The 14785-nt window shown below is 39.7% G+C and overlaps 1 protein-coding gene across 1 annotated transcript in view; it reads right to left on the bottom strand.

Annotated features, from left to right (window-relative positions):
* ITGA9 (integrin subunit alpha 9) overlaps nucleotides 1–14785 on the bottom strand; it is a 492766-nt gene that overhangs the window by 214320 nt on the left and 263661 nt on the right. Inside the window, exon 17 of the mRNA XM_075826987.1 lies at nucleotides 4714–4790. Within this exon, the coding sequence (XP_075683102.1) occupies nucleotides 4714–4790 (77 nt within the window). The remainder of the gene's footprint in view (nucleotides 1–4713; nucleotides 4791–14785) is intronic.

Raw genomic sequence — 14785 nt, 5'->3', positions numbered from 1 at the left:
CAGCCAGTGATTGGCCTGTGATTGGGAAAGTCATCCCGGGAGGCCGGACTGGAGGAAGAAAAAGAAGAAGAAGAAGAGTTCTGGGTAAGTTAACTTTTAATACTATTAACTCCAGCGGTAGTCACTGTCCCGGGTGCTGAGAGTTACTGCTGATCAGTTAACTCTTTCAGCATCCTGGACAGTGACTATCCCCTGACATCGCCTAGCAACGCTCCCGTAATTACGATCGCACACACGCAGCCACCCATAATTACGGGAGCCCCATAGACTTCTATGGGTCTGCCCATGCCATTATTACGGCTTGAAATAGGACATGTTCTATATTTTTCAATGCCACGGGCACCTTCCCGTAAGCATACGGGAAGGTACCCGTGGCCAATAGAAGTCTATGGGCCCATAATTACGGGCCGTAATTACGGCTCGTAATTACGGGCGTTTTTACGTTCCTGTGCATGAGGCCTAAGAAAGGGAGCTGGGTGCCTGTAATTAGAGCAGGGAATCACACTGTAAACATAGAGGGGCGTGGCAGTATGCAAATAGCTGAGATGCTTTGGAGGAAGGGGGATGTAAGCTGTCTCCTCAGATACAGCAAGGGATCATGGGTATGGTGGGTTACAAGACAGGAAACAGCCAGGACCAGAAGGGATGTAAACAAACAGAAACCGCAGCAGTGACGATTTAGATCAAACTGAAACTGGTTAGAAGGCTAATAGGGGGTATTAGGGAAGGCAAACCAAGGCTGGGGACCAGTTTTTAGAAAAATATTTTTCCCTGGACAACCCCTTTAACCCTAAGTAAGAAAGCAGTAAAGAACTATATAAAGTATATTCTTACATACATTCTTTCACTACACTGTCCCAAACGAATTGTAACTTTTTGGTCTTTAAACCACTCCTCTGAAACCTGGGCCTCGGATAGGCACCCAGCACAGAAGACAGAAGTGTTTTTTACAAAAGCAGTTTAATTTCACGTACATAACGCTCAATGAAATCTGTATATAGAATAGGGTTAGGGCCGCTGCCTTTACTGGTCTTGGTAGTCAGATGCCTGATCACGTTACTGCCAGTGCAGGGAGAGTAACATATACCACTCCCAACCATGAAAGTATACAATGATAAGGGTATGTTCACATGTGGCACATTTGTTGCAGAAATTTCTGTGACTGAAAATCCCTTTCATAAATTTGAATGGGGTTGATTCTGCAGCAAGCACATGGATTTTTACAAACCTAAAATAGATATATGAAACAGTCGCAGAAATGTATGTAACAAATCTGTCACGTGTGAACATGCGCTGTACATGTCTTGGAGGGTGTAACTTAAGTTTTTAGATTGTTTTCACTCTGCAAGGTGCTTTCACTTGTGGTCTTTATTTCTGCTCACGTCAATGGCCCACTTGTTTTAGTGCAAATATATACTTTAATTTCTCATGATTGTACTAAGTGTATCATTACTGTTCTATTACGCATATCTTGTCAATATATTGTTGCCTATTTACCCTGAACTACCATTAGGGGGCAATCTTCCATCTTAAAAAATTCATTCACATCCTATCATTCACAAGAAAAAAAGCGCTGATATTTAAAAGGGAGTTGATGCATCTGACACTTTGGGATACGTTATGATATTAAATAATGTATAAATCATTTGATTTTATAGTGCCATACAGTATTTTGAAATAAAACTTCAACTTCTTCTTTACATCTAAGAATAGTTATTTTAAGTAAGAAGGACTATGAGTTTATAAATCCATGGATATCCTTGATCCTGCCTTGAGGTGGTGAATGTCTTCTTATCACTATAGATTTGACACTTTATCCCATGGTTGCACACACCTAGGACCACTTTTAGTATCGTACCACTTTTGGCTGTATTACATAGTTACATCGTTCGTACGCTTGAAAAAAGACACATGTCAATCAAGTTCAACCAAGGGATGGGAAAAGGGAAGGGAAAAATTTCTACACATAGGAGCTAATACTTTTATGTTCTAGGAAATTATCTAAGCCTTTTTTAAAGCCATCTACTGTCCCTGCTGTGACCAGCTCCTGCGGTAGGCTATTCCATAGATTCACAGTTCTCACAGTAAAGAAGGCTTGTCGTCTCTGCAGGTTGAACCTTTCTTTTTCCAGACGGAGGGAGTGCCCGCTTGTTTTTGAGGGGGTTTTACATGGAACAGGATTTCACCATATTTTTTGTATGTGTCCCCCCTTAGTCGTCTTTTTTCAAGGCTAAATAGGTTTAGTTCTTTTAATCTTTCCTCATAACTTAGATTCTCCATGCCCCTTATTAGCTTTGTTGCTCTTCATTGCATTTTTTCCAACTCCAGGGCATCCTTTCTATGAACTGGAGCCCAGAACTGAACTGCATATTCTAGATGAGGCCTCACTAATGCTTTGTAATGTGGTAATATTACATCCCTGTCCCGCGAGTCCATGCCTCTTTTAATACACGACAATATCCTGCTGGCCTTTGAAGCAGCTGATTGACATTGCATGCTGATATTTAGTTTATGATCTACAAGTACACCCAGATCCTTCTCAACAAGTGACTCCCCTAGTGTAGCTCCCCCTAAGACATATGATGCATGCAGGTTGTTGGTACCCAGATGCATAACTTTACATTTATCTACATTAAACTTCATTTGCCAACTGGATGCCCAAACACTTGGTTTGTTTAAATACGCTTGGAATTCACGAACATCTTCCATAGACTGAACAATACTACATAGCTTGGTGTCATCTGCAAAAATAGAAATAGTGCTATTAATCCCATCCTCTATATCATTAATAAATAAGCACGGAACCCTGGGGTACATCACTTATAATGGACATGTGTCTTTTTTCAGCCGTACTAACTATGTAACTATGTAACTATGTAACCGGGGACCATTCAGAGTAGGAATCATTGACCACAACTCTCTAGATACGGTCCTTGAGCCAATTCTCAATCCAATTACAAACGATACTTTCTAAACCTATAGTCCTTAATTTACCCATTAGACGTCTATGAGGGACAGTGTCAAATAGCTTTGCAAAGTCCAAAAACACTATATCCACAGCGGCCCCTCTGTCTAGGCTTCTGCTCACCTCTTCATAAAAACCAATCAGGTTAGTTTGACAACTTCTGTCCTTAGTAAAACCGTGCTGGCTGCCACTTATAATACTATATTTTGTCACATAATCCTGTATATAGTCCCTCAATAGCCCCTCAATCATTTTCCCCACGATGGATGTTAAGCTTACTGATCTATAATTACCCTGGGAAGACCTAGAGCCCCTTTTTTAAAATAGGCACCACATTTGCCCTGCACCAGTCCCTTGTCGCTATACCAGTCACTAGAGAATCTCTGAATATTATGAAGAGGGGGACAGAAATAACTGAACTAAGCTCTATAAGAACTCTAGGGTGTAACCCATCTGGTCCAGGGGCCTTGCATACATTTATTTTATTCAATTTAGCTTGGACCATATCTACATTCATCCAATTCAGTATATCAACTGATATATTAACAGCACTGGCACAAGCTATATCAGCTGCTCTTTCTTCTGTTGTATATACAGAGCTAAAGAACCCATATAGTAACTCTGCCTTCTCTTGATCCCCTGTTACCAACTCCCCATTACCACTATCTAGGGGTCCTACATGTTCAGACCTTGGCTTTTTTGCATTTATATACTTGAAGATTTTTTGCGGATTTGTTTTACTATCCTTGGCCACCTGCCTTTCATTTTGTATTTTTGCTAATTTTATTACATTTTTACAGATTTTATTACGCTCTTTATAATTTTAAAATGGATACAGATGTACCCTCAGATTTGTATTTTTCAAATGCCCTTTTTTTTGTCATGTTTTTCCCTTTTTACAGAAGGTGTAAGCCATGTGGGGTTTAATTTTAGTCATTTATACTTGTTACCTATAGGAATAAATTTTGCACTTTAATTACCCAAAGTAGATTTGAAAAACTCCCATTTATCATTTGTGGTATTGAGGAGGACAATGCATGATTGTCCTGTGAACAGGAACTTAGAGTCCTTGTTCTCGGCAACTGTGGAGGTCCCACCCCTCCTAACTTACTTTTATAGCCTTATATCTATCTGAATGACAAGTTATAATAGTAAAAAAAGGGGACACAAATGCAACTCAGCAGACGATGCCTGACCACTATTCTTTCTCTATTATCTCTGATGAGGATTGGTATTATTAGACCAACTGCCTGACAGTTCATTCATCAGATGTGTGTGTGACCAGCATCTTATCAAATTCATTTACTCTGAGGGTATGTTCACACGCTTAACAAAAAACGTCTGAAAATACAGAGCTGTTTTCAAGGGAAACAAGCTCCTGATTTTCAGACGTTTTTTGAGCAACTCGCGTTTTTTGCAGCGTTTTTTACGGCCGTTTTTGGAGCTGTTTTCAATAGAGTCTATGAAAAACGGCTCAAAAAACGTCAGAAGAAGTGTCCTGCACTTCTTTTGACGAGCTGTTATTTTACGCGCTGTATTTTGACAGAGACGCGTAAAATTAAGGCTCGTCGGAACAGAACATCGTAATTGCCATTGAAAGCAATGGGCAGATGTTTGTAGGCGTATTAGGGGTGTTTTTTCAGGCGTAATTCGAGGCGTAAAACGCCAGAATTACGTCTGAAAATAGGCCGTGTGAACATACCCTAAAGATCTTTAGTAAAATCAGAACATCAACAAGAGCTGCTCACCTTGACAGGAGTAACTTTCCCTTCAGATGCAAATCAGCAGGACAATCATCAGAGCGACAATTTCTTTCAAAGAAAGTCTGAAAACAAATATAAATTAAAGAATCAGTTAGCAGAAATAACTTCTATTATCATGTACGTGCCTGCACATCACTGTACTTGTCCTACTGCGATACATAAAGTTCACATCTAGGTAATAAAAGGTAAAAAAGATGACGATATGATGTTTATTCTTTTCAGTGTGAACCCAAGTAAGTAGTAACAGATCTAATAGATGTCACTATGTTTATGTATCAGGCTGGGTTCACACGAGCACATTACGTCTGTAAAGGACGGAACGTATTTCGGCTGCAAGTCCCGGACCGAACACACTGCAGGGAGACGGGCTCCTAGCATCATAGTTATGTACGATGCTAGGAGTCCCTGACTCTCTGCGGGGCAACTGTCCCGTACTGTAATCATGTTTTCAGTACGGGACAGTAGTTAAACGGAGTTCGGTCCGGGACTTGCGGCCGAAATACGTTCCGTCCTTTACAGACCGAAAATGCTCGTGTGAATCCAGCCTTAGGAATTGCAGCTAAACTGCTGGTGAAAAGTCATGGACTGTCTCTAGAGCAACCTGTGGCGCACCAACTTTTGTGAAACTACAAGTCCCAGCATGCAACATCTGGAGAGCCACAGACTGCAGATCACTGGTCCAGAGGAACCTGTAAAGAATTCCTACATTTCCATATAAATGATGCTTCTAGGGGAGAATGCTGCAGGCGTCAGAACATGCTACCATTTTTTTTTTACAATCGTTTGAAATTTGTGAGAACAAAAAATCTGTGTGCATAAAATCAGAGGCACATGGAGGTACAGTATGACCACAGTAGAAGGCAATGGGCACCATATAACAGATCTGAACAACGCATATCCGTACTACGGCCATGTACATAAGCACTAGTGAGAAATTGAGAAAGCAATGTAAAAAATGAATGTTTTTTTAAAATTTATATTACTCTTGAAAATACCTTTTCCGCTACAACTATACAGTACCTTATGTATAAAAAATAAAACAGGTTTACAAATATCCACAATCAGTAACATCTCTTAGTTCTCCTAGGGAACCAACCAGCGTAGATATTAAAAAGTTCTTTACTACAAATATTGGATATAAAGAGGCTCTGTCACCAGTTTATAACTTCCCTATCTTCTACCTAATCTAATAGGCGCTTTGATGTAGATAATTACTGTTTGTTTTTTTTTTAAAAAGTTTATTATTGAGCAAGAAAATAAAATCTTTCAATGTATGCACATTTTTTCTAAATGCCCACTTGGGCGTTTATTTCTATTCACTAAGTGGGCCTTGTAAAGAAAACTGTATGACGCTGACCAATCAGCATCATGCACTTCTCTTCATTCCAGCCCAGTTGATTCACAGCACAGCGTGATCTCGCGAGATCACGATGTGACGTGACTTCTTCCCGCAGGTTCTTCACCGGGGCGACGGAAGACTGAACAGACATGCCAGGACATTTATCCAAATTTGCAGCGGCTAGAGGCGATGTCTGTTCAGTCTTTCGTCACTCCGGTGAAGGACCTGCGGGAGGAAGTCACGTTAAGCTGTGCTGTGGATTAAGCTGGGCTGGAATGAAGAGAAGTGTATGACGCTGATTGGTCAGCGGTATACACTTTTCTATACAACCACTTGGTGAATAGAAAAAGAACGCCAAGTTGGGCATCTAGAAAAAAGTGCTCAATAATAAATGTTTTAAAAAAAAACAAAAAACAAACAGTAGTTATCTACATCAAAGCGCCCATTAGATTAGGTAGGAGATAGGGAAGTTATAAACTGGTGACAGAGCCTCTTTAAACTTATTCTTCATTAAATATTAAAAAAATCATAAATATATCTTAAAGTCCATGGAATACACACCATTAACTTCTTACATCCCTTATCTGCTTCTTCACTAATGTAACCCACTGCTGATTCTGTATTGTTTATATGATAAGTAAAGTAAGAGAAGACGGGTGATTAGAACTGGTGTTAATAATAAACTATGGGCCTATACAGGGAGTACGTTTTTACATGTAACATTTTTAGAATATTTCCTTCTTCTGCATATAATGCCTCATCCCGTTGGTCCTCTCGTTTCATATTTTCTCTCTAGTTTACTTTTTATGCTATGTGATATTAATTCAATGCATTCATATTAATTGACGTATCCATGTCATCTATTTGGCATGTGGTTTTGCTGAGTAAAGCTTATTTAGCACTTTTCAAGAATTTGCTGATTTGCTGCACTCAGACACATGGTTGTCAAGCTGCCAGCTCCATCACACATCACATTGGCATATTTCCATGCATGCTGCTCTCTTATGATCTGCATGCCAAAGCATATGTCTAGCAGTATCAGGACGGATCACAAAATGTAATCTATTGTTTTCAACTATTATGTCCCTGTCTTCATGGTGGGATTACTCATAGATCTTTATTAGATATTTTTGGGATGATTAACACAAATTATTAAATGCATATTTAATCGGCAGAGATATTTACCTGCTAAAAACAAAGAAATGGTGTGTCTGCATTCATTTTATACATTTGTATTCATATTACACATTTTATGTTTACCTACAGTATATGTTTAGCATAATAAACAGGTAAAGTAATTACACAATAATGTCACACGTGCAACAATATTGTACCAATAAAGCAGCGAACCATTAGCAGAACTATTTAACAGCAGATGCTGTAGTAAAAAACGTTACAAATATTTCCATTCTAGATATGGGAGAACTAATTAAATGGTTGGAACTTTATGTAATATTTCATCCCAAGATACATACCACTTAGGCCTCATGCACACGACTGTAGCCATGTGCACGGCCGTGATTTTCGGGTCGGCCGGCAGTGGACTGTCAGCCGCAAGCCGCCCGCAAATCGCGGGCAATGCACATGGCTGCGGCCATTATTTTAAATGAGTCCGGACCACAGAAGATGGCCGTAATAAGACATGTCCGTTCTTTCTGCGGTGCGGGCTCCCGGGCCATGCACAGACAGTAAAAACTAGAAATGAATGGGGCCGCAATTCTCCCGTGGATTTTCGGGGGAATTGCGGCCGCACAAGCACATTCGTGTGCATGGGGCCTTAGGCCAAGTTCAGACGTGGCAGAATTGCTGAATTCCGCTGCGGACAGTCCACAGTGGAATTCTGCAGCAGACGTTTTTTACATTTGTTTCTATACATTTTTAGGAAGCTTAGTTCAGACTTTGCGGAAATCAGGCTGCGGTGCAAGATTTTCAGTCCGCAGCATGCACATTATGTTGCGGAGAAGCAGTGGAATTTCACTGCGTATTTCAGCCTTTGCAATGCAAAAACTGAAATCTGTGGCAAGTCCGCTGTGATATCTTCAACGTCTGAATTACCTGTCAAATATGCAAATGTTGCTGCAGATTTGTCACGAAATTGCCCCGAATCTGCACCAACATTTGCAGCGGACAAACTCTGCCACGTCTGAACGTGGCCTTACATTTTTTAGGGAACATAAATTTTTTAGGGAACTAAAATTATTTCATTTTGTGCTGTACATAGATTTTTATATAGTGGTCTAAAGGATCTTTTCAGCCATAATAATAGCCAGCTGAGCCTGAATCAAAGACGAACAGAAGCAAATGCCGCAAAAAAAATAAATCATTAGTAAATTCCACTCAATTTGCCCCACCTGCAAAAACAAAGATGTTGCAATCAGAAGGCAATGCAATTCTCAACTCACAATGGCCTTTCCTGGATTGCTGCTCTGTGGCGCATGTGATTGGCTAGAAGACCCAGCTAATCAGTATGCGCATTTCACTGGGAAAATGCCTGTGATTGGAACAGCCAATCGGCACATCACATTAGGAGCAAGTAGACCGAATTAGTGTGTGCTGTATAACTGAAGTGAATGCACTGATTGGCTATCTAGTAGCCAGGAGGAGCTGCTTCTTCTTCTGGGCAGCAGGTGGCAGCGTTATTTTTAATGCACGCTGTGTGTACTGTACAGGACCTTGAAGTTGCTCCTTTTAGCAAATCTTTCTGATGTTTATATGTAAAAATTTGTTTTATCTGTATTAGTTATGTGATTAAATCTTCATTTTTTGAAGTTGACATTCTTGGGCTTTTTGAAGCAATTACTAGTTTTTCATAGAGTTATGGTCTTAGGGCACAGTGTTTCCAAGTTACAATGGTCGTCCCAGATGAATTAATATTGTAATTTCTAGGTAGTACTGTACTGTGTTGTCTAAGTATCAATGTCACTCCTGAATTGTTCCAAACTGTCGTGTTCACAGCAGAATAACAGTGGTTCCCCCCTAGCAGATAATCCCCAATTCAGTGCTTGTACAATAGTGTCACTGAAACGGCAGTGCTAAAACAACATTAACAGCCACATGTAATTACTCAGTGTTGCAGAACACAGACACTCATAATTGTATGGTCACTGATACACCATCGCCTATACAAATGTGCCAGTATCCTCTCAATACAACACACTGCTCTGCTGCAAAGTCAAAAGGGAGAATTTATCAAGAGGTAAATGCCATTTTAGTGATGAAAAACGTAGCAAATTTACATGGCTCTTGTCACTTCACTTACAAAAAGTGGGTGGGGCTTAATGGAAGGTCCGAGTCCACCCACAGCCTGACAAATTTACTATGATTTACGCAAGAAATTGGTGTAACTTATAACTGAAATCTACGCCAGCTCTCCAGATTTCCCTACAGCGCCACCACAGGGGAAATTAAGCACTGCACAATGCACATTCAAATAAATCGGTTATCGGTATAATGCAGGACAGGTAGGTCCTCCAGAGTAAGAGGTAGTGTTATTTTCTACCTCCAGAGACACTGTATGTAACCACTCTTCCCTCTAACAAGAGATGAGGATCCTGAACTCACTCAGAATCCCCTGGGCTTTCTAAAGTGGGCAATTCCTTTAAATGACTTTTTAGCACATTCTAGGTTTCAATTATTTTCAGGTGAATTTTGTAAGCCTGCTAACATAATGCTGGGGTTTGGATAAGGACAGGCTCTTTGCGCTCTAGATAAACAGAAAAAAAAATCTTACAACAACAGCTGCCAACACTAAACTAGTGAAACTGTTTCAAGTATTGAAAACAAAGAGCTGAGACTATAGGTATGTTATGGGTTTATATGTTAAATCTGGCCCATATGCTTCTATGTGATTCCAAAGGTTATAGAAAAGACACAGGAAGCTAGTATGACAGTACTCCAGGCCATAGAGCCAAAGAGATTTTAGTTTTGTACAAAAAGAAGAAAAAAGGCCAAAAGAATTAATATTTCAACAGATATGTTACAGATTTTTCCAGTCATTCACATTTCCTGAGGTCCACGCTGTTCTGATGTTTCCTGAATAACTACAATGAAAGTGTAAGTGCACCTTCATCTTCAGATCAATAAGACCTGTCAGAAGATACATATCACCAGTTGTTGCTGTAAGGTTTGCCTTACACAGCCCGACGTGGGCCGTGTAAACGAGCACCGATCAACGAGACAGCTCGCTGATCAGCGCTCGTTTGCTCCTTTTACAAGGAGCTAGTACGGGGATGAGTGCTCGTTACTCCGAGCGCTCGTCCCTATACATTTCTATCATGTCGGCACCGCGTCTTCTTGTTTACACAAGGAGATGTGATACCGACAACGATAATATTTTCGGCATTTAAAATGAAACAATCAGCCGATGAACAAGCGTTTGCTCGTTCATCTGCTGATAGTTGCCCTGTTTACATGATTGAGAACGAACATTCTGCGAACGCTCGTTTGCCCGATAATTGGCCCGTGTAAAAGAGCCTTACGTTATACTGACCTTCTCGCATGGACATCAATGGGACTGTAGGGCACATACCTCTTTATCTTTGTATATGAACAAATTAATAGCAATAGACAAAAAGCTCAGCCTTACTTTTTATAGCTGGAAATCGGGATGTTATGCATGAAACAGGTTTATTTCATACTGTACTGTATTGACATTTTGTGCATTCTTGGCTTAGAAAAATGTCTTTTCCTCTATAGGAGACTAAACTAAATAAAAATATGCAAAGTGTTCTCCTTTTTTGTAACCCTTCCATGGCTGTACCAGACACACATCATCCTGTCAGCAATTAAATAGGTAGTATTGTAAAATTCCTTCCTTTTACTGGAAGCAGACGCAAGTTCTCCATTCAATATATGTCACCATTTCCTTGCATTATTCTCCTGAAGGAAAATACTATCATTAATAGTGGTTGCATTTAAAGGCCAAGTATAAAACCATATGACTAAACCTGTTTTTTAACTTTCATCTTTAACTCCAACCTAATAGATGTACCATCTGCTTCTTCTACAATATATGAAACAATGTGAATTCTATGGCTAAAGGAACAGCAATTATTTGAAGAAGATGAAATGTATTAATCTAGTAATATATGAATAGAAATGACTACATTCAGCTTGATGATGATGGAGCAGAATACTACAATATCAAGAGAAATGTGGAGAGTTATATACGAAAGGAGTTGCTCATAACAGCCCATGTAGTCAGCACTTTCCTTCTCCAACTTAACTTGGTCACTATGGACGTTCTGCTGTTTTCAAATCCATTTTTACAAATTTTTCACAGACTTTGGTTTTTCTTGATTTTTCAAATTTGTTTTTAAAACTCTTCATTGTACACACGCTGTGATCGATGTCTTTGTCTACATCTTGTACTTCCTGTACTCAGCTGTTTCCTATTGGTACTTTTGGCAGTGTGGGCAGGTGCCAAGTCCTACTGGAAAATGAAATCAGCATCTCCATAAAGCTTGTCAGCAGAGGGAAGCATGAAGTGCTCGAAAATTTCCTGCTAGACGCTGCGTTAACTCTGGACTTGATCTAACACAGTGGGCCAACACTGTTGCTCAGTGGTCCAAAGTCCAAGGTCCCAGAGTCTGGAGGAAGAGTGGAAAGGCACTCAAACCAAGTTGCTTGTGGTCCAGTGTGAAGTTTCCACAGTCAGTGATGGTTTGGGGAGCCATGTCATCTGCTGGTGTTGGCCCACTGTGTTATATCAAGTCCAGATTCAGCGCAGCCGTCTAGCAGGAAATTTTTGAGCACTTCATGCGTCCCTCCTCTGACAAGCTTTATGGAGATGCTGAATTTATTTCCCAGCAGGACTTGGCACCTGCCCACACTGCCAAAAGTACAAATACCTGGTTTAATAACCACAGTATCACTCCGCTTGATTGGCCAGAAAACTCGCCTGACCTAAACCTCATTGAGAATCTATGGGGTATTGTCAAGAGGAAGATGAGACACCAGATCCAACAATGCAGACGAGCTGAAGGCCGCTATCAAAGCAACCTGGGCTTCCATAACACCTCAGCAGTGCCACAGGCTGATCGCCTCCATGCCACGCCGCATTGATAACACCTCAGCAGTGCCACAGGCTGATCGCCTCCATGCCACGCCGCATTGATAACACCTCAGCAGTGCCACAGGCTGATCGCCTCCACACCACGCCGCATTGATGCAGTAATTCATGCAAAAGGAGCCCCGACCAAGTATTGAGGGCATATACTGTACATACTTTTCAGTAGACCAACATTTCGGTATTAAAAATCATTAGAATATATGAGTTTCACTTGTTGAATTGAACTACTGAAATAAATCAACTGTTTGATGACATTCTAATTCATTGAGAAGGACTAGTATATATATATATATATTTTTATATATATATATATATATATATATATATATATATATATATATATATATATATATATATATATATATATATATATAAAACAGTAGTGTGGCAGCAACTTGAACCATGAAGACAGGCGACAACACAGAGCCAATTAGTATTTATTTTTTTATTACTGTACTGGATATATGGCCGGTGGGGGTGGGGGGGATTCATATGAATAATTCCAGACTTCCCATAATACGTTTTCTGTACTGTGATTGGTTGAGAGGACCGGCGCATGCACAAAGTGAATTCAGCATAGGCTGGGGGGGGGGGGACACAAGTCACGCAGATGTAGTGACAGCATAGGAATCGAGCATACGTGGTGTACACTATTTATGTATCAATCATGCATGCTCAGAGAAGGAGGAGGAAGAGTATCCGGTCCAACTCCTTCGCACAGTGTACAGTGACGTCAGGAATGCATGCCCATACATTGAGCTCCCAGGTAGAAGGAAGTGGTTGCTCATGCATGGGGCACAGCGGAAGTTTGGATTTAGTGTGGGCGATGCATCACGTGAGCGGCTGTGAGATACGACATTAGAAACATCTATGGAAACACAAGTACATTACAAAATGCTTTGATTTTAGAAGTTTAGTTAACTAGTAATTAGTTAATTGGAAAACCCCTTTTATGTTTAGCACAATTTGTAAGGCTATCCTAATACAATTTCTTGTAGTCCCCGGATAATTTGGCCTTACAACTATCACAGACTCTGGACTGAGCTCATTTCATAGGTCCTTACATCAAATACATTTTAAAATTTTAAAATGGACTCGAGGGCACAAATTTTTTCTTAAAAAGACAGACATCTGATTTTTATAGCTTTCACTGGTTGCCACAGAACTGCATTGATTCTGTAGCAAGACAGGGAATAAAAAACAAATGAAAAAGGAAAGAAGAAGGACTATGTGTGTCTATGAATCCTTGGTGACTCTGTGACTAATATGAGCTCGATTGTTGGTATTAATGTATTTTGTAACCTAGCTACTTCCTGGACCAAGCTACAAGGGAAGAGCATAACTGGAAGAAAACAAAGCACCCGCAAGAAGAGGTCTCTCCACAGCTTAGGCTATATTTACATCTGTGTCGAAGCCTCTGTCAGGAGCCACCGTCACAGATCCCGTCACATTTGACGGAATACATAGCAGCTACTTGTTTCAGTCAAAAGTACGGATACCTCAGCGGAACCTGACTTATTTTTTGCTCATTCACCTCTACAGTCACTTTAATATTAAGGACAAGGTGATTAAAAATTCTCCATACAGAAGGGACACCTTTTTTTAACAATCGGTCACTTTTGACTCAAGACATGCCCTACATGGTTGCCGTTCCTTTTTGGTACACCATGAACTTCTAGTGCACGCCACAGGTAAAATTCAAGTACGTTAATGTCCGTCTGGGGACATTGGTATGTCAACCCACAGGACCATGGCGACCAATTCAAGAACCAGAAAACATTAAGGCCACCATTCTCTATGTATCTGTGTAAAGCAATAAACAGAAGTTTTAACATATTATGGATTAATGCTTTCATAAACATTGGTAGTGTAGGTCGTCTTTGGCTTCCTACTTGTTCTATCTGTCAGTTGTATAATCTATTCACCGGATAGAAGATAAATGTTAGATCAATGGGCATCTGGTCACTGAAACTCCATCTTCCTATGATTTGGGAAAGAGTTGTAAGGAGAGATGGCCGACTCCATACAAGTCTATTAAAGATATGGAAACAGACGAATAAGCATAATTCCCATAAATCAAATCTCTAGTTATACTACATTAACCTTTTTAGTAATAGAGTAATTTATTATTAATAATCTATTTAATAGTGTTATTAAGAGACATAATTTTATTTATTTTATATAAAACCATTGGCATCTACTGATTAATTTCTCTTTATACATAAACATATGCATCAAGAAAGAGGATAATTTTTCCATTATAATGATCTAAACAAAACATTGCTCTTTATTCTAGATGAAAGATATGTTCCCGCTTGGAAATGAAAAGTAAAGAGCTCACGACCTGTTCTATATTCGTTTCCCGAGTCTTGTCATCAAGTGCCGTACAACACTGAATACAAGGTCATATATATAGCTACGCCTCTTATTATTTATTTTTAGAAATGGCAAATATCAGTGATTCGATGTAAGTGCACCGCTGACTGTATTATCTTTATCAGAATGTTTTTATAGCTCTCTGCTTGTGTTACATTCCATATTAGTACGCAGCCACATATAAAGCCACATATAAAGCCACATATATATGTTAGAACTCTATTTAAAAAAAAAAAAAAGTACTATTCAGAAAGTTGTTTACACGATGAAGT

This window comes from Rhinoderma darwinii, chromosome 5 (genome assembly GCF_050947455.1).
Source record: "Rhinoderma darwinii isolate aRhiDar2 chromosome 5, aRhiDar2.hap1, whole genome shotgun sequence".
Taxonomy (NCBI): Eukaryota; Metazoa; Chordata; class Amphibia; order Anura; family Rhinodermatidae; genus Rhinoderma; species Rhinoderma darwinii.
This window is presented reverse-complemented; position numbering and strand designations above follow the sequence as displayed.